The sequence below is a fragment of the Pelodiscus sinensis genome, chromosome 3 (genome assembly GCF_049634645.1).
Source record: "Pelodiscus sinensis isolate JC-2024 chromosome 3, ASM4963464v1, whole genome shotgun sequence".
NCBI lineage: Eukaryota > Metazoa > Chordata > Testudines > Trionychidae > Pelodiscus > Pelodiscus sinensis.
The window spans coordinates 158,150,259-158,175,872 of record NC_134713.1 but is presented as its reverse complement, the minus strand read 5'-3'; the positions used below and the strand labels follow the sequence as shown (position 1 = coordinate 158,175,872).

The 25,614-nt window shown below is 41.9% G+C and overlaps 1 protein-coding gene across 6 annotated transcripts in view; it reads left to right on the top strand.

Annotated features, from left to right (window-relative positions):
* CDC42BPA (CDC42 binding protein kinase alpha) overlaps nt 1-25,614 on the top strand; it is a 329,094-nt gene that overhangs the window by 130,058 nt on the left and 173,422 nt on the right. For all 6 annotated transcript variants that reach the window (XM_075925322.1, XM_014570971.2, XM_006118059.3 and 3 more), the window contains exons 4-5: nt 4,656-4,751; nt 9,509-9,657. In XM_075925322.1, coding sequence (XP_075781437.1) covers nt 4,656-4,751; nt 9,509-9,657 — 245 coding nt within the window. The remainder of the gene's footprint in view (nt 1-4,655; nt 4,752-9,508; nt 9,658-25,614) is intronic.

The window sequence follows — 25,614 nt, the reverse complement described above, 5'->3', positions numbered from 1 at the left end:
TCTGGCACTCCTGATAGTCTGGCATCAAAATGGCAAGAGCCTAGTGAGTGAGCTTCGGCAAAAAATGAGTCACAAGGTAGCAGCAGCAGCAGCTAAACTGAGCAAAAAGTGTAAAAAAGGCTTAAAAAAACTAAAACATTACAGTATACTGTATACAGTATGTACAATAAAAAGGGTTAAGAATACTTTATATACAGTATATAATGTATACAGTATATATATAACCAGCTTATAGTACCTCCTGATAGTCCGGCATATCTGATAATCCGGCACCACCTAGATCCCATAGGTTCCGGATTATCGGAAGTCCACTGTACTTTGTAAAATAATTCTGATTGATAGATCAGCAGAAGATCTGCCCCACAGATTAGGATAATACAGGTTGTACTTCCCTTACCTGGGACTCTGTGGTCCAGCAACATCCATGGTCTAGCAAGACCATGGATGTTCCTGGATCAGTCCAGGTATAAGGAGGTCAGGCTGCAGGGCAGGACTAGAGGAGAAGGGGTGTTACTCATCCAGGAGCCCCATGTTGAGAGTGAGGCTCAGGATCCAGGCAGAGGTTGAGTCATGTGAGAAGAGCAGAAGCTCAAGACAAAGTGGTGTTGGTGAGAGAACTGCTCTGGCTTTCTTTGCCAGGCTATTAAAATTTCAAATGTGATCTACTGTGGTAAAAGCTTTTGCTGCCAGCTCCAGGCACTCTGCCCAGGAGTGGGTGTGTTAGGTGCTCAAAGAATGCAAGAGCTTTTGTGAGTTTGTTGCAGATCTGATGGCACAATAAATATTGTACAGACTCACTGTAGAAACTAGTATTGTGCATTTGTGTTTAATTGTCATTATGCAGTTTGTTTAATTATCATTATGTTTTTAGAACAACGAGAGTTTATAATTTCTCATTGTTCTCTATTTCTGTCAAAAGACTTAAAACAAAACAAAAAAAAGCCTGCTCTTCCCCCAAATTCCTTTTTTATGTTATGCTATTTTCTCATTTGATTCCCAATAAAAGATATTTTTTATTGTGCAGCATATTTTATTAGTGAATCTGCTCCACTTCTGATTTCTCTTACATATTATTACTATTCAGGTGTAAAAAGTGAGTATTTCTACTTTCTGATCTGTGTGTCACATTTGTTCATTTTACTGGTCAGAACAAGGTTTGGTATTTTTTAGTTTGTTTTATATGTTTAGCTTCAGCTTTGCACAAAAATCGTTAAGCTGTAGTCTTCATTTGCCTCTATCCAAAGTTTACTGTCAACAATAACCATTCTCATTCTGGTAGTTGGTTGTTTTTGGAAATGAAGTTGAAAAAATAAGGAAGGAAAAAGCTTTTGATTTTTCTATAAATGTATCTATTGCTTAAATATGAAGATGCAGGATATGGCTTAAGCTAATAAAATTAACTGAAACTAATGAAACATATCTGGAGTAGCAGAATATTTACAGTGTATTTTGACAGAATGTCTCATCTACATTTTTACCTCCAATCACCCACTAATCTCCCCTGCTCTTTCATCCTTTTCTAACTAGCTTCCCTCAAAATCCAAGAATATTCAGGTCTCTGCATCTTCAACCCTCCCACCCAAAAAAACAAACAATCTACCCTCCTCCCCCCACTATCTGCCTCTTCAACTATCACCATATCCCTCTTCTGCCCTCCACTCTGAACTCATTGAAGATGTCATTTACCAGCTATTGCCTGGAATTTCTCTCCTGCAGTTCCATCCCCAATCCTCTTCAGTTTGGCATCCTTCCTTCCCAGTTCACCAAAACTGCTTTCTTCAAGATATCTACTAACCTTTTCCTGGCCAATATCTTCTTTTTGCTTTTGACATTGATTATTCTGTTTCTCAGCCTTTTATCCTCCCAGTCCCTAGGCTTTTGCAACTTTGTGCTGCTGTGGTTCTCCTACCTCTACGATGATTCCTGATCATCGGTTGGTCCTTTCTCCTATTCCCTTTCCTACACTTGGAGTCTTAGAGGACTCCATCTTTGACTTTCTCCTCTTCTTGCTTTCTGCCTTCTCACTGGGTGATCTCACTTGCTGACATGATTACAACTACTATCTTTAGATCAGAGGGGTATGCATCTGCAAAAACAATGAGGAGTCCCGTGGCACCTTAGGGTATGTCTAGACTACATGCCTCTGTCGCCAGAGGCATGTAGATTAGGCTACCAGACATAGGAAAATGAAGTGGCAATTTAAATAATCGCCGCTTCATTTAAATGTACATGGCTGCCGCGCTGAGCCAACAAACAGCTGATCAGCTGCTTGTCGGCTCAGCGTAATAGTCTGGACACGCAGGTGTTGACATCAAAGGCATTTGTCGACCACCCAGGTATGCCTCCTGGGATGAGGTTTACCTGGGTGGTCGACAAATGCCTTTGATGTCGACACCCGTGCGTCCAGACTATCACGCTGAGCCGACAAACAACTGATCAGCTGTTTGTCGGCTCAGCGCGGCAGCCATGTACATTTAAATGAAGCGGCGATTATTTAAATCGCCGCTTCATTTTCCTATGTCTGGTAGCCTAATCTACATGCCTCTGGCAACAGAGGCATGTAGTCTAGACGTACCCGTTAGGATTAACTGATTTATTAGGGCATAAATTTTTGTGGGTAAACCCATTTCATCAGATAAATTGGGGTGGAAACGACAGAGGCAAGGGTTTGTGTATGTATATAAAAGTACGACAAAAAAGTTACTTATCAAGTGTAGGACCAGTGTTAATAAGACTAATCAAGGGTGGATATGCCTCATTCACAGCAGCTAATGGGGACAGGTGATTATCAAGAGGGGAAATAGTCTTTTTAGTGTGTTTACCAGTTTAAATCTTTGTTCAGGCCTAATTTGTATCAAATTTGCAAGTGAATTGTGTTTAGCTGTTTCCCCTTGTAATCGGGTTTTGAAGCTTTTTTCATCTGATGAAGTTGGTTTTAACCAGAAAAGCTTATGGCTAATACATCTGGTAGTCTCTAAGGTGCCATAGGACTCCTCACCGGTTTTGCATCTTTAGATCAGTGACAAATCTGCATGTCTTTCAGTCACATCTGATTCTCAGTGATCTCTACATGTCCTTCTGAATGTCTCACCATTAACTTTAAATCTTACATTGCCAAAACTCAACTCCTTTCTCGCTGCCCTCAGTTATAATTCCAAAAATAAATCAGCTAGTTTGACTGATAGATTGAGGGGAAGATGGAAGTAGATGAAAGTTACTTTATTTGTAATAAATTTTAAAATATTGCTTATATAGAATACTAATATAACAGGGTAAACCTGGAATGGCAATGCAGTGAAATAAGCACATAATGTATAGAGCCAGATCCTACTCTTGTCAACTCCAGCTGGGTTACTACATTGTTTTTATGTATACCAATATAAATGTTAAAATGCAAACAGTCTCACAGAGAAACAACTCTGATTAAAATAAAGAGTGTTTCTGTTTTTTTCAGTGCAGCAAATTCAGAGATTTGAGTGAGACTCTGATATTGTCCTGTTGCTGTACTGAATCAAAGAATCTTGCAGCGCAATTGGCTATAATTTTTGGCAAATGTATATATCCTGAAAATGTGTATTTATGACAGAAACACATGTGATTCTTAAGGTGTAGCAGTCACGAAAGGAATTGTGCCCATGTAGGGCTAGTTCTGTCCTCAAGTATTATAATACAATCTCATTGACTTCCTTTGAAAAGGTTTGAGAGCAGGTTTTGACCTGTGATCTGGAGACAGTGAGCAGAAGTGTAGTTCTGGATTTTTATTTTTTTTTTAATTCTTGGTTTTGTTTTTTGTCTTCATGCCAAGAACAATAACTGGGAAGTATAATGTACTCCATGCAGATGGGAAGTGTGGATACACTTCTGGACCTATACAGGACTATGTAGCACTTTAAAGACTAACAAGATGGTTTATTAGATGATGAGCTTTCGTGGGCCAGACCCACTTCCTCAGATCAAATAATGGAAGAAAATAGTCACCACCATATATACCAAAGGATACAATTTAAAAAAAATGAACACACATGAAAAGGACAAATCACATTACAGAACAGAAGGGGGATGTGTGGGGTGGGGGGGGGGGAGGGGGGAAGGAAGGTGAATGCCAGTGAGTTAATGATATTAGAGGTGGGGAAGGGGAAATGTCTGTGAGTTAATAGTATTAGAGGTGATAATTGGGGTAGCTATCTTTGTAATGGGTGAGATAATTGGAGTCTTTGTTAATTCCCCTGCAGAGAGTGTCGAATTTTAGCATTAATGCCAGTTCAGAGGATTCCCTTTCAAGTGCAGATTTGAATGTCTTCTGAAGTAGGATGCAGGTTAGCAGGTCATTCAGACAGTGTCCTTTCTGGTTGAAATGACAAGCAACTGTTTTTTCTTTGTGATCATCATCTAATAAACCATCTTGTTAGTCTTTAAAGTGCTACATAGTCCTGTATTTTGTTTCAGCTACACCAGACTAACACGGCTACATCTCTATCACTATTCTGGACCTATGTTCTCAATATATCAGGAGTATGAATTAAATAGCTTTTACTGAAGGGGGATAAATATATCTTCTATTGTCATTCAATGTATTTGATTGCCATTTCATGACATACATTTCTTGTTTGAAACTAATGTCTATTGTATCTAAATTATCCTTTTTTCCCCTTCAGACAGCCTGTTTTCGAGAAGAGAGGGATGTACTAGTGAATGGAGATAACCAGTGGATCACAACATTGCACTATGCCTTCCAGGATGAAAACTACTTAGTGAGTGCTCCTTTACATCTCTATTAAAGTCATTTAGACCTTTAGTCTGTGATATTGAGATATAATGTGTGTGTGTGCTCAGTTTTTGAAATTGAACATCTGTAAGCATCAAAACCTTGTCAAATGCATAATTGGCTACGTCTACACTGGCCCCTTTTCCGGAAGGGGCATGTAAATTTCACCTATCGTAGTAGGGAAATCCGCGGGGGATTTAAATATCCCCCGCGGCATTTAAATAAAAATGTCCGCCGCTTTTTTCCGGCTTTTAAAAAAGCCGGAAAAGAGCGTCTACACTGGCCCCGATCCTCCGGAAAAAGCGCCCTTTTCCGGAGGCTCTTATTCCTACTTTGAAGTAGGAATAAGAGCCTCCGGAAAAGGGCGCTTTTTCCGGAGGATCGGGGCCAGTGTAGACGCTCTTTTCCGGCTTTTTTAAAAGCCGGAAAAAAGCGGCGGACATTTTTATTTAAATGCCGCGGGGGATATTTAAATCCCCCGCGGATTTCCCTACTACGATAGGTGAAATTTACATGCCCCTTCCGGAAAAGGGGCCAGTGTAGACGAGCCCATTGAGTATAGAGTTTCATAGTATGGAAACTAGTCAGGATGTTTAGTGGATCTGGACGCAAATATCTCAAGATACTAGTTTCCTTTGTTCCCTGTATGAGTCTGCAGTTACTGGGCAGGCTTCTGCAATCAGTTGGTATCAGGTCATGTGACTATGCTTTTTTTTGGGAGTGCTCTTGAAATTATGTTACTGTATCTTTCTATAATCATACCATTTACTTTTAAAAATAATCCTAGTGAAATTCACATAATGAAATACAGGTTGAACCTCTCTAGTCCAGCACCCTGGGGACCTAACCGGTGCTGAACGAGAGAATTTGCTAGACCACAGGAAGTCAATATTGTCTAGCAGCATTACCAATACTTTCACTGTTTAGGGGTAAATTAGACCTAAATAATAGCACAGAACACTGAGACCAAGGACTGGTGGGTGTAAACAAACTTCATGGGAAACTCAGCCACACCCAAGATTAGTGGACATTCAGCTAACTAAAATCATTTCAGACTACAGATGTTGCCGGAACAGAGAGTGCTGGACTAAAGAGATTCAAGCTGTAACACAGTGGTCCCCAACACGGTGCCCACGGGGGGGGGGGGGGCGGCCCCGGGCGCGCGGCGCTTGGGAGGAGCGCCGGCCCCAGGAGCGTGGCGTTTGCAGGGGGGCCCCGGCCCCGGGCACGCGGCGCTTAGGAGGAGCGCCGGCCCCAGAGCGGGGCACTTGCGGGGGGCCCCCGCCTCCGAGCACAGTTATGGGGGGGCACCCCCGGGCGTGCATGTGTCCCCGCCCTCTGGCGCCCGGCAGGCGAACGGCCACGCCCCTTGGTACCCACCAGCCTCTAAAGGTTGGGGACCACTGCTGTAACAGATAATTCTTTTCTGAGTATGAAATTAGAGTTAGCTATAAAGTTTTGGAATTAGAATGATTCTATTGGTTTGAAATTCACCCAGCACTGTCTCCGCGCGGGGAGGGGGAGGGGGAGAGGGAGGGGCGGCCGCAGGAGATAGAGGCATAGCGGGGGACCAGGTGTGAGCTGGGAATCAGCTGATTCACGGCTTGTGCCCAGTCCCAGATGCTGCACTTCTACTTTTTAAATGTATTTAGAGCCATCAGGATCTTAATGCATTTAAAAAGCAAAAGCGCAGCCCGGGGGAGGAGAGAGATAGTGGAGGGCTGCGCATGAGCCAGGAATCAGCAGTCCCAGCTCACGCCTGGTCCCCCCTGCTGTGCTTCAGCCTTTTAAAAGTATTAAGAGCCTAGTGGCCGCAGCAGGGTTAGCTTCTAGGTCTGGGAGCTAACCCTACTGTGGCTCTGCACTTTCCCCCTTAGCTACTAATTGACTAGTTGATGGAAATTCCATCAACCAGTCAATGAGTTGATTAAATGCAATTTTTAACATCCCTACATTCAACAGCTTCTGTGGACTGAATTCTTTTTCATCATTGCATTTGTATTTTGTCTTTGTAAAAATTATAAAGTAAATAGTGGCCTTGCTGAATAAATTAATAATTACATTTGAACCTGGTGTGTGCACTTGCTGATTTGATTATGTCAACCAAAGGAGATTCTTTTAGTGTTTGAAAAATACATAATTTGGAGGTTATAGTATTTCAAGTCCTTTTAGGATTATGCTTTCCTCTTCACCTAATCTCTGTATACAAAGTACTGTCACTTAGATGTTAGAGAACTAACTTGAAATAAGAGAATAAGATCATATTTGATTGAAGGATTCCTTGGGTAACTCTTGTTTGGTCTGCCAAACGAGAACCAATGAATTTAAGTGCGAATGGGATAGTTCCTCAGAAATGTATTTGGTAGAAAAGCGTATAGATTTGCTATATAACAAATTTATATGATATTATTTTAGTTCTCTATTTCACTCAGAATGGAACATGATGAGGCACATACAATGTTTGCTGACCTTTATACTGTTTAGCTGATAACATTAGAAGTAACCATACAACCGATTTGTGAAATTTGTGCTTAATGGGCATTTTTATTCCCTTTCCATGGTGTTCATGTTGTGATGGGATGAGGACTTGTGCACATACCCTCTTCAGCAATATGGGAGAAGCAATCAACAAAGTATTTTGTCCCTACTGGCTTGTCTGATATCTATAGGCAATCTTTAGCAATTACACTTCTTGTGGTAAACTTGCATTTCATAAGTGGTAATGCTTCTCTCCTCACTGTGTGCAATTTATAGTCTTAGCAAACATTTTTATAGTTACAAAGCAAATGTTTAAACATTACATGATAACATGGGGAATATAAATATTATAAGTAGGATTAACATATGCAGCATTCTACAAGCATACTGTTAAGTCTAAACACATTCTTACACTTCTAATATGTATTTTAAGAATACTAACGCACATGTAAGCCACTCTGGTTTCTAGCTGTGCATTAGTCAGTGTTCACGAGGGCTTTGGCAAGAGCTGGCACAGGCTCTGCCAGAGTCAGATAGAAAAGTTTTTCAGCAGCAGTGATTGAAACACTTCAGCGATGATACAGTGCCAATCATTTGTGCAGCTGCTGATGAAATTCCAGAAAATTAGGTTTTTTTTTCTTTTTCTAGTTTGCCTTTTCAGTTGCTATCTCTGAGTCCAGAGACTTAGATTTGTCTAAACGGGAGCAATCAAAACTATGGAGATATGAACTGTAGAGCTCACTAACATGTTGCATTCTAACTGCCTTGTGTAAAACTAGCTGGCATGAATGAAAAAGCATCTAGTTTGTGTTGATGCTCCCATCAACATGAATTATCCATCTTTTTGTTTTCACCAGCAGGGTTTACAAGTTAGGGTGCAACACAGTAGAACACTATAGTTTACACCTCTGTTGTCCTCACTGTGGTGCTATGTAGCCAAGCCCTTGAAGGACTTTCTTGGTTGTTCTTCTCTGGTACTCATAATCTCAAAAGTTTTTAGCTTATTTGATTTGTTTCAGGTCATCTTGACAATATATTTAAATGTATTTTCAGAGTTTACTTTGCATCAGGTAGGAAAATAGAGTTATGGTTCTGATCAGGTTATGATCTCTTCAAAATCTACAAGCATCCCATCCAGTTGCAATTATATTTTATGTTTTGTTGGGAAACATTTATTTAACTTTAAATCAGTAAACTCAAAATTTGCTTTTCTTTTGGTTTGAAATTACAATATGGTAATGCTTTCCACTGTGTGTGTGGATATGTCCCATGCTGTACACTGTCGGCAACGTATGGACATAGAATGTACTATGAACCAAAGCGAATCTGTTGGTCCTTTCCTATTCCAAGACTGATTTAAAGTAAAGCATTTATTTTCTGATTGCAGTCATTTAAAGGCAGAGGGGAGGAGAGGAAGAAATTGCATTTAACCAGAGAAACTGCCATCTTCAATTAAAAAAATCCCAATTTTTTCAGTTACATTTTTGATACTTTAAGACTTCTACATTCTCTTTAAGAAAATTTTTATCATACAGTACGGGCTTTGTTATCTGGCACTTTACTGTCCAGAATACTTTAACTGGCATCTGTCATAGATGGCAATACAATTCCTTTTCATTTAACTGTAAAAATTCCTGTAGCCATCTGGCATAAATTTTAGACATGAAAAGTTTGTGAAATTTGTACTAAAGCAGTAAAGTTTGTGTGTGTCGTGCTTCTGCATATAGTACAGTTATCAGATATTATCTAACCCATCCTACAACTATGGCTAGCAGAGGGTGTAAAGCTTGAATAACCAGCACTTTTGATTAACCGGCAACTCCCATTCCACATGAATGCCGGATAACAAAGCTTGTACTGTAAGAGAAACTGAGAGATCTTAACTTCATGATCTTGTCTATATGATTCTGGAATGCAGACATTTTCCCTGTCTTGTTTAATTTATTTGGTTGTCGATTAAATATGCAATCTCTACCGCTCCCCCCCCCAAAAAAAGATTTGCTAAAAACAATTTTATGGTTTGCAGGTTAACTAAGAATATCAACGATTATTTGAAAATGTGCATTTATGAAGGTTATTTAAAAACTGCTCCTTTTAATGTTTTGTCTTCATTTTAAGAAAAAGTTAAGGAAATGAAGAGCTTTTCAATGGTGTCTAAAGAATTATTCCGCAGTCCTTGGCTATTCTTGGATTTTATTGATCTTTGATTCATTGTGTAAACAGGTTTTTTTTCCTTTGTCTCTCATCCCTCCCTCTTACTCATAGTACCTGGTTATGGATTACTATGTTGGAGGAGATTTGCTTACCCTCCTCAGCAAGTTTGAGGACAGGCTACCTGAAGATATGGCTCGTTTTTATTTGGCTGAAATGGTGATAGCAATTGATTCTGTACATCAGTTACACTACGTCCACAGGTAAGGAAATCCAGCAATGAAATACAGAAATGACCTTAACACTGTGCATTATGGACCATTTCCTGCAGTTCTAGCTTACCCTCCAGTAAAACTCTCATTAACTCCAGCAAGAATTTGGTAAAGATTTTGCTGTAATGGAGCAACTAGCAAATATTGACTATAATGGTGATCACTGTTGCTTGGCTTATTCAACCTGCTTAAAAATATTTCCTGAAAACCCAAGAACATATGCAGGGGCATGGTCTTTGGCATATTCTAAATCAGTGTGCATGTTTTTATTTATTAAATATATATGTTTCACAAAATATGACCCTGATCCAGCAGTATGATTTGCTAACTTGGACACCAGATATCTGTGCAGACTCATAGTGGATAGGTTACACTGCTGGATCAGATATTTTGTTTGGAATGTGTCTTGATTAGTCAGTTCTATGTATGAACAATTATATAAGCACAAAATAAAGTGTTGGAATTTTAATTTCTTTTTTAGTTTTGTTTTGGATTTGGAACATAATTTCTAGCAATCTATAGCTGGTAGTAGTGACTAAGTTATTTGGGAAAATAACTGAAAGTATTTAAACTGAATTTAAATGTGGTGCATTAGTTTGATGTATAAAAATGGCTTGTTCCTGCCATTGCTTTTAACACAATGCTCATGGTGACATCAATGACAGCTTTATAATGATGACAGTGGTAATTCTAGAATGATAGGATACTGCCCAGAGAGAGAGAGAGGGATGTCCAAAATGACTCAACATTGAGCTAACTTTGCTCCCTTTGAAATTGATAGTAAAACTTCCATTAGCTTCTATTACAGTAAATTACATATACAGTATAAGCCCATCTGAAAATTCCCCCAAGAAGACTCCTTTTGAGTATAGGCAATACTAATGATTATTTGGCCATTCATATTGACTTGACTTCCTACTCCAGAAGTGATCAGATGGTTGCCACTGGGACCCATTTCTGTTTGATAGGAAGAAGTATCCTCATGACTGATTTGAAGTTGCTCTTCATGAAGGAGTTCTAGCAAGGAGCACCTTGTGATTTTAGGTTGTTTAGTTCTGATTTGTCTTTTGTAAGCATTGAATTAGGCATCATAGGAATTAGGTTTTGTCAGGTTCCTTATTTCTCATATATGTGAAATGTGTTTGAAGTCTTGTGACTCCATTTTCAAAGGAGAAAAACCTGTTTTTTCTGTCAAAGGGCTGAATTTATGTAGAAAGTAGCCTTTTGTGAAACTTTGTAAGGAAAAGACCCATTATCTTATTTTATCATCTTTGTGGATTCAGTGATTTCAAATGTGTGTCTTTGAGAAGGTGTGTTCTTAGATCATTTTGCACCTGATCTAAAGCTCATGGAAGTTGATGGACAGACTGGCTTTGACTTCAGTTGGCTTTTGATTAGATTTTTTTTAAAATAACTTGTGTGTGACTTGTTGAGCCGGCTGACTACTGTATTTTTTGATGACAGTGAAAAGCATTTCACATGTTTGCTAGGCTACTAAATTTCTCACAAGTCAGCCTGTAGAGTAGCTACAGTTCTCAGAAAAATAATTTAAGATTTTTCTTTCAGAAGACCATCTTGTAATTCCTGTAGTGGTGGTACATAATATTCAACATAGGTGACATTTACATCTTCAGATTGTTTGTCACCAATGTTAAATGGATTTGCATGTGAACTTGTGATACACAATTAAATGGCATCCTATTGGAGTTTTGCAGGAGCAGAAGTGCTAGATTTGAAGAGAGATGATTGTAGGAATCAGTGTGTGGGTAAATTAACCTACCCATACTTACTTCAAACTAGACTCCAAGTCCTTCTCTATTATTATTTGCAGCTTTGCCAGGGAGCTGCCTGTAACATATTCATAAATCATCTCTTTAAGGTCAGTCCAAAAATGACAGTTTTTATAGATCAAATATCAGTAACACAAAGTGTGTTTATAAGGAAAAAAGCTGTTTTGCAAAGATGAAAAATGCAAAAAGGCCTTGAGTAAGTGTTAACTGATCAGCCTTTGAAATGTGACCCATTTCCCTGTTACTTTGAGATGTTTGCAGCTGTTACAGCAGAAGAAAGGAAAACATTTGTAAGTGCCAGCAGTGTTCTTTCCTGAATGAATAACTCTATTGGCTTACTCTCTTTGGGGGGCATGTTGTGGGAAGTGGAGGGCAGAGGAAAGGCAAAAGAACAAATATTAATAGAAAGTGATAATGTAATATCTGCAGTGGCAGTACTTTTGATAGATGGGCAGCGTGCACGGGATTTGAACAGTAAATGCATCTTTCTTTCAAGATTATTTCGCTATCAAGATTCAGAATTCTGTGGGGTTTTATTTATTCTTGCTTTTTTGGTGTCCGATTTCTTCAGGACTGATTTTTCACATGGATCATAACCAGTCTCATACTCTGTGCTGAGAGCATTTCCCCTATTGCTTATATTTCTTATATACTTATTCCTCATCCCTTTTATCTTTATCTTTCAGCCGTTCCAGGCTTTTCTACTTTTAGAAAATAATTGCTTTTATATTCTAGTTATAAAAGAGTGTAGTTTTTTCTGAAGAATATTGTTGATCATCATGATAGTTATCCTGCAGAATAACCCAACAGTTAAACATAAACCATTGTTCTCCTTCCAAAATGGACTGTCAGGAGAGCTTAAACATCTGAAACACAAGCAACCTTCGCACTGTTTGGCCTCTGAAACTATAAACTATTGCAGAACAACTCAGTTTTGCGATGCTGTGCTGTAAGCCCTTCAGCAATTTCTGAGCTGGACTGCAGACCACTTATTTGGAAGGCTACATAGCCTAGAGAACGGTTTGTGTTAACTATTATATAGCTAGTATGTATATACATCTATGTATGTATATACATATATGTGTGTGTATCTGCACTATATGTGTATATTTATATATATTTGCAGATGCATACACATAGAATCATAGAATACTAGAACTGGAAGGGACCTCGAGAGATCGAGTCCAGTCCCCTGCCCTCCTTGCAGGACTGAGCATCTTTTAGATCATCCATGATAGATGTCTTTCCACCCTGCTCTTAAATATCTGCAGTGATGGAAATTCCACAACCTCCCTACGCAATTTATTCCAGTGTTTAATCAACCTGACAGGAAGTTTTTCCTAATGTCCAACCTAAACCTCCCTTGCTACAACTTAAGCCCATTGCTTTGTGTCCTATCATCAGCGGCCAAGGAGAACAATTTTTCTCCCTCCTCCTTGCAACACCCTTTTAGATACTTGAAAACAGCTATCATATCCCCTCTGTTTTCTTTTCTAAACTAAAATGTGGTGCTCAGTACTCAAACTGAGGCCTAATCAGCACAGAGCAGAGCAGAATTATCACTTCTCGTGTCTTGCTCACAACACTCCTGTTAATGCATCCCAGAATCATGTTTGCTTTTTTTACAACAGTCACACTGTTGACTCATATTTAGCTTGTAGTCTACTATGACCACTAGATCCCTTTCTGCAATACTCCTTCTTAGATAGTTGCTTCCCATTCTGTATGTATGAAACTGATTGTTCCTTCCTAAGTGGAGTACTTTGCATTTGTCTTTATTACACTTCATCCTATTTGCCTCAGACCATTTCTCCAGTTTGTACAGATCATTTTCAATTACAACACTATCTTCCAAAGCACTTGCAATCCCTCCCAGCTTGGTATCTTCTGCAAACTTAATAAGCGAACTCTCTATGCCAATATCTAAATCATTGATGAAGATATTGAACAGTCCCAAAACAGACCCCGGCGGAACCCCTTCCAGCATGATTGCGAACCATTAATAACTACTCTCTGAGAACAGTTGTCCAGTCAGTTATGCACCCACTTCACAGTAGCCCCATCTAGATTGCATTTTTCTAGTTTATTGATAAGATCAAAGTGGTCTCTTGCCATACTTTCTTTCCTTCCTATGCAGTGGAATAGTTTGCTTTTGGGCCCTTAATAATGTCCTTTTGAAAAACTGCCAACTCTCTTCAGTTGTTTCCCCCCTTATGTGTATATATATATATATACATAAATATATGTGTATATATACACATAAATATATGTATATATACTTTCTATATGAATAAAGAAACCTCTGAAAAGATGTTCAAATTTACATATTTGGAGCAGGTAATTGACTAATCATATAGTCGATAAGGGGAGGTGCTCTGCAGAGCTGCAGCAGGGGTAGTTCCCGTAGCCAGCGCAAGCCAAGACTGAGCAGTCCAGGCTCGAGCCAGCTCTGGGACCACCGCATCTCTGCCTCCCCTGCCCCCTTCTGCGCACCATAGAGCCGGTGCTGGGGGGAGCCTCCTTTTAACAGATTGTGTAGTATATTACTCATTTGTTTTACCAATCTCATAAATTCTAATGATCATTTAACTGCATTTTCTAGTAAAACATAAGTTATCAGCTTTATTCCTGGTGCAGGCCCCTAATGCATTTTGCTTTAACCAATGGATTTAAAGCTGCATGATTGGTTCTGGAAAGATTACTTGATATGAATTACCGGTAACTTTAATTGAACATGATATGCTTCCTACCTGATTGTGCAGCTCTTACTTAAATAAAACTTATTTGGGAGCTAATATAAGGACTGTGTTTACCTATCAAATGTATTAATTTAAAACATTATTAAATGATGATTTTTTTGGTAGTAGGGCAAGGTCAAATATTGCCTTGTGACATTTATGTGCAAGCTATACTGTCCTGTATAGTATGCGGTTTTCCATGTAGGTAACAGAAACACTTTGAAGCTAGAAGAAAATGAAAAGAAGCATAGCATTTTCATTATATTTCTGATGAAACCTCTAAATTTAAATTAATTCTAGTTTGATTTTAATCCACTGTAATTAGGAGTAAATCATTTCCTTTCATATGCATTGCATTCTAAAGCTCAGCTTCCATACATCATCAAGTATTTAGATGAGGGTAAGAGTCAAACTGTCTTAAGGAATGTCTACACTTGCCATTTAAAGCAGGAAAAAGTCCCCTTTGTGCACAAAAACCATGGGAGTGTCATACTTGTCATTAACTTTTTGAGGTGAAACTCAGAAGTTCCACTGCAAAAAGAAAATAACCTCCATGGAGAGTCATATATCTCTTACCAGGGATGTTTTTGCAGGGATGTGCAAGTGAAGACCTGTTTTTGCTGTTTTAGAGCTTTTAGTCTCTTCAGGATATCCCACAGTGCCTAGGTGACCACTCTACCTCCCATCAGAGCAGCAGAGCTGCTGACTAAACAGACATCCACTCCTATCCCTGTGAAGCCCAAGGAACTTTGAAACTCCTATTCCTGTTTTCTTGGCAGGTGCCCACTTATCTGGCCAGGTGTCAGTGCCTGCTCCATGGAGCAAAGGATCTCCTGCTTGCAGCAGGATTGAGGTAATGGAGCTAATCTGTGTTTGGAGAGAGGAGGCTGTGCAGAGACTCAGGATGCCCCATAATCTCACACACACACACCTCACACACAAGACCTATTGTCAAATGGGAGAGAGCTGCACTGAGGAATAGCTGCCCTCAGGGCACTGCTCTCATCAGTGATGGAAGTGCTACAGTTGTTAATACTCTCTGACACCTGTGGAAGTAATTGAGTACACAAACCCGCTCTTTTTCTTTTACTGGTTCACTATCACACGTGAAATTGACAACACAAAAACTCTGCAAGTGTAGACATAGCCTTAGTCTTGAATTAGGTAGGTAGTTTTCATTACTGCAGTATGGATGACATGTCATGAGCACGTGGAATTAGTGTCTTTTTTTTCCATGTGAGATTTTAGGCTAGCCTTTTAGTTTAATGAATTCTGAGCCATTGACTATGGGTTGATTTGAGTTCTTTAAATTAACAAACTAGAGTATATATATCAAAGATTTCACTTCAGGATAGATGTTACTTTTGGTGATGCTCATTATCTGCATTGGAAGACTGCTACAGTTAGAGACAGGTCTGTGCTGTAATCTAACCTCTTGTATATTCTGTGAACTATGTTCTGAACCTGCAGGAGAATAGAGAGATGAATCATCATTCTGAGACCAAAGGACATGAATCTCTGCTTTCTCCTGTGTTTGACACACCACAGCAGCTTTTTTACATTGAATAATATTAAGGAATGTGTGAGTGTTTCTGGTCTTGCATATTAAAAAAGAATTATTCACTTGATACGGGCCTACAGAAAAATAATCTATCCATTAATATTACACAGTAACATTAATTTATTAATAGTTTGTTTTTATTTCACTGTGCTTTCCCTTCTTGTAGTTTATATTTTTTGATAAATTATTATAATCACATAATCTGAGATTCCACCACAGGATGGAAAGAGTCCTATTTTAATCCAAGCATTGGCACAGGTTAAAACTATAATTCAAGTGTATTCTCCTAAATTTCTGTGCTAATTTATGGATGCTCACTGGGTGGCCTGCAGAAGCCATTTGCTTTATATAGGTAAATGTGCAGAAACTCAATTTAGTAGATGGATAAAGTTAATGGACATTTCCATAATAGCGATAAGAATTGATTTTATTTCTAGAGCTTTTCTTCCCTCTGTGCTCAAGCTGTTTTGAACAATTTATATTAGAACAATACAGCATGTGGAAATGTGTTCAGACTTTTTCTCTGTTAACTTGCCAAGAAGTGAAAGTTGCTTTTTAAGATAAATGTTCTTCCCTGGAGGTGGTTAAAATTCCCTTTGAAGAACAGCTATTATCCCTAGGTCCCAATTCAGCACTTGAATCATCATGTATATTCATTCCATTGACTACACTGAGTGCTTTCTCAATGTACCCAATGGGACTCTTCCATTGAAGAGTGTGACATCTTAAATGTGAGTTTTTGAACAAAAAAATCTTTCATTTAACTATAAAACCACAGTTTTGGTTTCCAGGATAAATGAGAAAAGGCTTTTAAGTTGTTATTTGTCTAATAGCAAAACAAGATAATTCTGAAGGAACTGTGTTGCTTAGTGATACGAGAAGATGACTATTTTGGGGTTCTGTTTTCAAATCTTCTAGTGACTTCCAATTTGCCTGTGAGTGAGTAATTTAAACTCTGTCAATAAGCTTACTTTTCTCAGAAGTAAATATGATAATGCTAAAAGAATAATATAAAGAGAGTTGATCAGTTCATTAATATTTACTAAGTGGTTTAAATCCCGAAAGAGGAACACTATGCTACATTACTAACAACTAAGCCATTCTGTAAAAAGAAAAGTAGCTTATAGATTTATAGCATGTCTGTCTAGATTTCCAACACTTCAGTTGATTGAACAGAAATTCAACATTAATTGTGTTTTCAGATGCCTCTATTTGACTGTGGTAAAGTCATTAAAAACTGTTTATGCATACAAACCCAAAATTTGGGGCTAAGACTAAACATTTTTTTATTGTTTGGTTCCTCATCTTTGAGCACAAATTTCAAAAGTAGCTAGAGCTAGATCATATGCAGGAATATTTCCTGTATCACCAACCAGCTTGTATGTAGTCTTTATAAGGCTTAGGCTAGACAAGCTACATACAAAAGATGGCTGTTATTGCCACAAGTACATCTTTGGAAATAAAAGCCTAAGATGTTTTGTATGCATCTGACATATTAAGTCAACATTGTTTTTCCTAAAGCATGGCCTGATGGCTGTCTCTTTGAATTTCCTTTTGCATTGTTTTAGCTCAACTATATCCTGAAGACTCAGTTCATTCAGTTATGAGGTTGTGGTACTAACATCCATCAACTTCCAATTTATACTTCTAAATGTAATCTGCATGACACCTACCTGGAGTTTTTGTGGTTTTTCAAAACAGTGTCTCAGAAGGTCTTTGTCTTTCAGAAGTGATTTCCTTCCTGGGGGCCTGCTTTAGGGAAGCATTGCAATTTGCTTAATTGTAAGTCTTCAGTTAAATTTCAGCTTCCAAAAGGTGCTGCGTGTCCTCAGCTCAAAAAAGAATTGAGGATTCTTCTTCAAGTGATCCCCATGGGTGCTCCACTCTCGGTGTCGGGCTCGTCCCGGCGCCACTGATCGGATGCTTTTCGTAGCTGTAGTCAGCTGGACCGCGCATGCGCAGCAGCCGCTGCGCGCCATTCACGCCATTTCTCCCGTTGCGCGGTCCGGCCCCTCCTCCGCCAGTTCCTCTCAACCGTCCTAGGTTGCTGACGGAGCTCCGTTGTCTCTCCTCAGAGGCAGCTCCTTTCAATTGAAAAATTCAAATTGTCATTAGTTTTTCTTCAGGTTATTGTTAGTTAGTTATTCATTAGTTAAAACAAAAAAAAAAGTTAAACGTAGTCAGTCAGTGTTACTGTTATTTTTACTAAGTTCTAGTTTATTATTACAATTTTAATTCGGTTGAATCAAAATGCCTGGTTCACCGGGGTTTAAGAAATGTTCCCAGTGTAAGGACCTCATGCCAGCGTCCGATGGCCATGACGCATGTATATGCTGTTTGGGAGAGTCCCATATACCGAGCAAGTGTGCCCACTGTTTGAAATTAACGGCCAGGACACATAGGGACAGAGACATAAGGCTCATGCTCATCCTCTTTGATAAGGCTCTGCAGCCTTCTGAAGCAGCTCAAGGGGACTCCTCTATGGAGCGCAAGCGGAGGTCGTCACCGCCGAGGGAGTTGACCATGAAGAAAGGGAAGAAAGCCTCCCCGGCACGATCCCTGGCTGTGGCCCCTCTGTCTAAAATCAGTGAGGGTGACCACCCAGGCACCTCTGGAATGGGCCATCAGCCCACGAAAGAAAAATTGGAGAAGCATAAGCCTTTGTTGTGCTCCTCTTCGGTGCCCGCACCTTCAAGGGCTATTAAGGCTATGGGGAAGAATGCGGCTCCTCCGACTCACAGGCGGCCGCCTACGCAGGTGCCGGATCCGAGGACCTCGGCACCGACGGTGCAACAGCATGGGAGGCATGATACAGCACCGAGGCTGGCACTGCTTCAGTCGACGGCACCGACAGCTCAATCGACACCGGGGTACCGAATGACTACGGTGCCGAGTGACAGGCACACTGCGGTACCGGAGGCAGCACCGCAAGCTCTTAAGAAACCAAGTATGGCACCAACGGATCACCGCAGTTCAGTTCCACATAAGACACCGGTAGGAGAGTTAGTCTCCCCAGCTTCATCAGTACGGCACTCCCCAATACTGGTTTTGGACGATGAGGATCAAGCCTCAAAACATTCCTCTGTTGATGAGGCCCACAACATGTCTTTGGCCGTTCCTACAAAGGCTCAAAGGAAATTGGTTCCGAGAAGGGTGTCCCCGTCTCCCTCACCGATGTTTTCCCCAGCACCGTCTTCATCCCCTCCACGGTACCACTCTCTGCAAGAGCCTCGTTATCAGTGCAGCCCGCGTTCTCCGCACTGGCATTCAAGGCCTCACTATACTTATGTGTACAGGCACCCCCTGCCGCATTATGGGATGCCTACTAGTAGATCTCATTCACCGACTCGTTCGCCTTCAAGGTCTTACCACAGTAGATACAGCAGTGCCCATTCATCCAAGAAGCTGTCTCCTGACGACTACTATCGCCATGGGAGAAAGATTACTTTTCTCATGACTATACAAGATCTCGCTCTCCTTCTTGCTGTTGCCATGCATCTCTGGCTAGACGCCAGTCCCTGGTGGGCTCACTCCAACAGACAGCCCCATCGCCCAAGGTTCCGGTGGCTGCCCCTCCTCCTCCTCTTCAGCTGTCCGAACCAGAGGAAGATCAGATTTCGGACGATGATGCCCCTCCGCACACAGTGTCTCCAGCTGGCATTTCATCATCCTCCCTGGACGAGGCCGTGTTTCAAGGGGACACTTTACCCCCGGATGATGGTCGAGAGTTCCAGGATCTCTTTAAACGGGTAGCGCAGACACAGAATGTCCAGCTGGCAGACATGCAGACCAAGCAATACAGGCTGCTGAAAAATTTACACCAGAGACAACAGTCAAGAGTAGCACTTCTGATTGATGAGGCCATTCTTGAACCAACATACCGCACACAAAACAGCAGGTTTGACTCACCTGTCGAGGGCACAACCTCACCAGTCGTCGTTGCCATCACTGCCGATACCATACCCATCTTTCATCATCGCCTTCGGCCTTATTACAGTTGTTGGGCCGAAGTAACCACCGACAAATGGGTATTAGAAATAATAAGATCAGGCTTCACCATCCCCTTTGCGTCTATACCCCCTACCCATCCACCAACCCCATCCCTTTTCAGGGACCCCTCTCAAGACACTCTTTTGCGACAGGAGGCTCTACGCCTACTTGCCATCGGAGCCATAGAGAGAGTCCCAAAAGAGTTCAAAGGGAAAGGCTTTTATTCGCGCTACTTCCTGACGCAAAAGAAGACAGGAGGATGGAGACCTATCCTCGATCTGCGTCGGCTCAACTGTTATCTGCAGAAAAGACGTTTCAAGATGGTGACTCTTGCCACAATAATCCCATCTTTGAATCACGACTGGTTTGCGGCCCTCGACTTGCAGGATGCATATTTTCACATTACGATTCATCCGGCGCACAGATGCTTCTTGCGCTTCATGAAAAACAACGACCATTTCCAATACAGACTCCTCCCCTTTGGCCTGGCATCGGCTCCTAGAGTTTTCTCAAAGACTCTAGCAGTCATTGCTGCATATCTCCGTCGCCAGCACATTTTCATATTCCCTTATTTGGATGATTGTCTCATAAAGGCGCCAACACATCAGGAGACCATGCGAATGATCTCGTTGACCAGAAACATGTTTGATTCTCTGGGCCTAATAATAAACGAACAGAAGTTGACCATTGTCACCACACAAAATATAAAGTTCATAGGGACAGTCCTAGATTCTATCATGGCAAGTGCATACTTACCTCTAGACAGGTTTCACTCGATACAAGAACTAGTGAAGGTCCTCGACACCGCTCCGACTGTATCCGTCCATACCTGCCTTCGTCTTTTGGGCCACATGGCATCCACCACCTTTGTTGTCCCTCATGCCAGACTTCACTTCCGGGATCTTCAACACTGGTTAGCAAGGGTATACATACCGCAAAAACACAGCATTCACAAGACACTCACTGTGCGGCCACATGTCCGCGTTTCCCTGCATTGGTGGAAGCATACAGGAAACCTCCTTTCAGGAGTCCCATTCCATCGTCCTCAGCCCTCTGCGCTCATAACAACAGATGCCTCTCTCATAGGCTGGTGTGCACATATGGACAACGACTGCGTTCAGGGCAGGTGGTCCTTCACAGAGAAGACTTATCACATCAATCTCTTGGAGTTACGTGCCATTTTTATGGCATGCAAGCATTTTCTCCCACGCATACGGCACACTACAGTCAGGATATTCACAGACAACGTGGCGGCGGTGTACTACATGAACAAACAGGGAGGCGCCAGATCCCGTTCCCTCTGCGCCAAAGCAGTGCGGTTCTGGAATTGGTGCCTAAGGAACGACGTAACCATCACAGCATCTTACTTAATTGGCATCAGCAATGTTGTTGCAGATTTGTTGAGCAGACGATTCCCTGTGGATCACGAGTGGGAGATAAGATCAGATGTGCTACATTACATCATTCGCAGGTGGGGTACGCCGACGGTAGACCTCTTTGCCACAACACACAATGCCAAGTGTCCCCAGTTCTGTTCCAAAGCGGGAATGGGAAGGGGTTCTCTGGGCGACACTCTTCAGACCACTTGGCACAGATCGCTCCTTTATGCATTTCCCCCGACAGTCCTAGTCGCAAGGACTCTCGAGGAAAATAATGTTCGAGGAGGCGACAGTCATCCTGATAGCCCTGGCATGGGCAAGACAGCCGTGGTACCCACTCTTGCACAGGATGTCAATATACCCACCATGGACACTCCCTCTTCACCCAGATCTGTTATCACAGGAGGAAGGGGCTCTCCTGCATCCCAGACTCAATTCACTCCACCTCACAGCATGGCTGATAACTGGCTCAAAGATGCCGAGCACCTTTGTTCACAATGAGTCAAGACAATTTTGATGAGCAGCAGGAAAGCTTCGACTCAAAAAACTTACCTGGCGAAGTGACACAGGTTTGCTCAGGTTTGAGGACACAGGTGGTGTACTCAAAACGCGCAACCCCTTGTCTCTCCTTTGCGTCAGGTCCTGGATTATGTCCTCCAGCTACACGATTCTGGCCTCTCCATGTCAACCCTGAAAGTTCACTTAGCAGCTATCAGTGCTTTCCATGAACCAGTGCAAGGTTTCTCGATTTTTTTCCCATCAAACCATGAAAAGATTTTTGAAGGGATTGACGAACATGCACCCACCTCACAGACCACCTCCACCAGTCTGGAGCCTGGATTTGGTCCTGCGCACAATCGTTCGCCCTCCCTTTGAGCCCTAGGTGTTGATATCTCTGTGAATGTTAACAATGAAAGTCGTATTCCTATTAGCAATTACCTTGGCACGCAGAGTCAGCAAGCTGGGGGCGTTAATGGTAAGTCCTCCCTACACATCTTTTACAAAGGACACAGTGAAATTGCGCCTACATCCAGTGTTTATCCCCAAAGTTAATACGTCTTTTCATATCAATGAGCCTATAGTTTTAACCGCCTTTTATCCTAAGCCACACGCTTCTCCCTCAGAGACCTTGTTACACATGCTCAACGTGCGACGAGCTCTTTCCTTTTACATACAGAGAACCCGCTCATGGAGATATACGGACAGGCTGCTTGTGTCGCTAGCACAGCGTTCCAAAGGCAACCCTCTTTCGAGTCAACGTATAGCTAGACTTATCACTACTTGCATCACGACGTATCATTCACTCAAGGAAAGGCCACTCACTTCTCAGCCTATTGCTCATTCCACTAGAGCGGTTGCCACTTCTACCACTTTTGCCCGAGACGTCCCTCTCAGTGACATTTGCCAGGCAGCCACCTGGTCCTCTAGCACTTCTTTTGTGCATCATTACGCTATAGTGCGGCGTTGGGCGTCAGACGTGGCAGTAGCATCTGTGGTTCTAGCCTCTTAACAGAATCATTGACCCGGTGCGCATCTTGACTACTGCTTTGTAGTCACCTAGAGTGGCGCACCTACGGGGACCACTCAAAGAAGAAGGGGAAGTTATTCACCTTGTGTAGTAATGATCGTTCTTCAAGATGTGTCCACGTGGGTGCTCCACGTCCTGCCCTCCTTCCCGCTCCGGGTCTGTCTTCCTGTCTCATTACAGATTCCAGACGGTGAGAGGAACTGGCAGAGGGGCCGGACCGCACAATGGGAGAAACGGTGTGAATGGCGTGCAGCGGCTGGTGTGAATGGCGCGTAGTGGCTGCTGTGCATGCGCGGTCCGGCCGACTACAGCTACAAAAAGCCTCTGATCAGCGGTGCCAGGACGAGTCCGACACCTGGAGTGGAGCACCCACAGGGACACATCTCGAAGAATGATCGTTACTACACAAGCTGAGTAACTTCCCCTTTTTAATAAATTAGACATAAGAAATCTAAGCTGTGTTCATTTCTCTTATTTTAAACTTTAAAAATATTTTACAGCAGAGTTCTGTAGCTAGCCACTTCATGCAAAAATCTGGTGTATTTAATTTAAAACAGAGTGTCTGATTCTGCTAAGTGAGTGTTCTACCTTTCTGACTTCAAAGAGAGCTCGGAGAAGTCACAGTTTCGTAGGCTTGGCCTCAAATTAATGCCTTTTAAAAAAGCAGTATCAAAAGATCTTGCATCCTTTTTTTCAATCTTACTTCAACACTTGACCTGTGCTGTACATACTGGTGTATAGAATTATAGGCAGATAGTTCATGAGCGTTAGTAATGGACTTTTTAAAAGGCATTTTACAGATGAGGGAAATTGAGGCAGAGATTACCACCCCACTGCAACCCCTTTGGCAGACCAAATGGCCCTAAAAGCTCTGGTTCATCCTGAAGGACAGCTCTCCCAGGCACTGCAGAAGATACTGTGAGGATCCCTCTGTTTAAATTACACTTAAAAGTGTCTTCAACTCTCAGAGCAGCCCACCATCAAGAGGGTACAAAGGTGGTTCAACTGCACCTATCTCTCACCGCTTGTTGGTCTGATGACTTCTGTGTCTCTTAGAGGTTCAAGGCCATACAGTAATTTATGGCACACATTAAATGGATTAAAAGTTGGAAAACTGATAGGTCTGAAAATGCCAATGTAACAGGGAGCCCATATCAAGTTATAGAGGGGTCACACAGGGCGTAATTCTTGGCCCTACATTAGCTAATATTTTTTATCAGTAATCTGGAAGAAAATATTAAATCATCACTGATAAAGTTGGTAGATGGTGTAAAAATTGGGGGTGTGATCAATAATGAAGAGGACAGGTCATTTATACAGAGCAATCTGGATCTTTTGTTAAGCTGGGCTGAAGCAAGCAAACCATCTAGGAACAAAGAATGTAGACAAGACTATAGAATGGGGCAACTCTATCCTGGGAAGAAGTGACTCTGAAAAGATTTGATAGTTTTCATGGATAAGCAGCTGAACATGAGCTTCCATTGTGATGCTGTGGCTAAAGGGCTAATAGGGTCGTTGGATGCGTAAACAGGAGATTCTGAAGAAGGGGTAGTGGAGTTACTTGGTACTAGTGAGACTAATGCTGGAATAATGTGTCCAATTCTGGTGTCCCCTGTTCAAGAAGGATGTTGGTAAACTGGAAAGAATTCAGAGAGCCATGAAAAAGATTAAAGGAATGAAAAACAGACCTTATTATGACATACACACAGAGCTCAATCTGTTTACCTTAACAAAGAGAAGATAAAAGGGATGACTGGATAACAGTCTGTAGTAATGGTGCCCAATTTTTTCTTGTCATACCCCATCTAACCAGTAATAGAATCTCTCCATTCTCCCCTCTGATTCTGCACAGTTGGCTTAGCAGAAGAGACTGCACTGAAGGCAGAACTGAGGATGGGGGAGGAGCTGATGCTAGAGGCAGAGCTAGCTCGGGGTCAGACAGGGAATGAAAGCAGAGCTGGGCTGTGGCTGGAACTGAGCTGGGCTGGGTGGCCCTCCTTCCCCCACCTCTTGTGGGGGCTGAGCTGTGCCCTGCTGTGTGCCACCCTGAACATTCCTCCATGCCCCTTGGGGTGCATGCTGTAGTTTGGGGAGTCACTTGTCTGTAGGAATCTGCACAGGGAACAAATACTAGACAATCAGTGTTTTAGTCAAGCAGAGAAAACATGATTCAGTGGCTGGAAACTAAAGTTAGAGAAATTTAAACTGGAAATAAGACACTTTTTGACAGTGAAGGTAGTCAATCTTTTGAACAATTACCAAGGGTCATGGTGGATTCTCCCTCTGACAATTTTTAAATCAAGAGTGGATGTTTTCCAAAAGCTATGCTCTAGGAATTATTTTGGGGAAGTTCTCTATTCTGTGTTGGGTACAAGGTTAGACTACATAATTGCAGTACAGGTTGAAACTCCTTTAACCAGGATTCTCCGATCTGGCAACATTCATGGTCCTGCGCAGATATTGCAGGATCAGAGAGTCCTGGTGATGGGCCAGTGGCAAGGATCACTGCGGGGCTGGCAGGGCAGTTAGCTGCTCACAGAGAGTTGATGGCAGGGCTGCTCAGCGTGTGGCAGCAGGGCTGCCTAACAGGACTGGGAACTGTGGTAGCTCACTGGGGCAAGGAGCTGCGGCATGCAGCAGCCCGGTGGGTCCTGGAGCTCCAGTGTGGCCCACATGGCTGCCTAGTGGGTCCCAGAGCCACAGCAGTAATGGCGTCCCAGTAGGGCCAGCAAGAGATGGGGATCCAATCGGAAGGCCAGCAGTCGGGCCAGAGGGGACTGGTGACGGGTCCAGAAATGTCCTCCTCTGGTCTGGCAAAATCCCTCATCCAGGACCGGTCAGGTTCAGAGGGTGCCAAACCAAGGAGGTCTAACTTGTACTTCTTTCTGGCCTTGCAATGTATGTATCTGAATGTTAGAGCCAATATTAGACTTTGGGAACATTCGACTCCTGATCTTACACA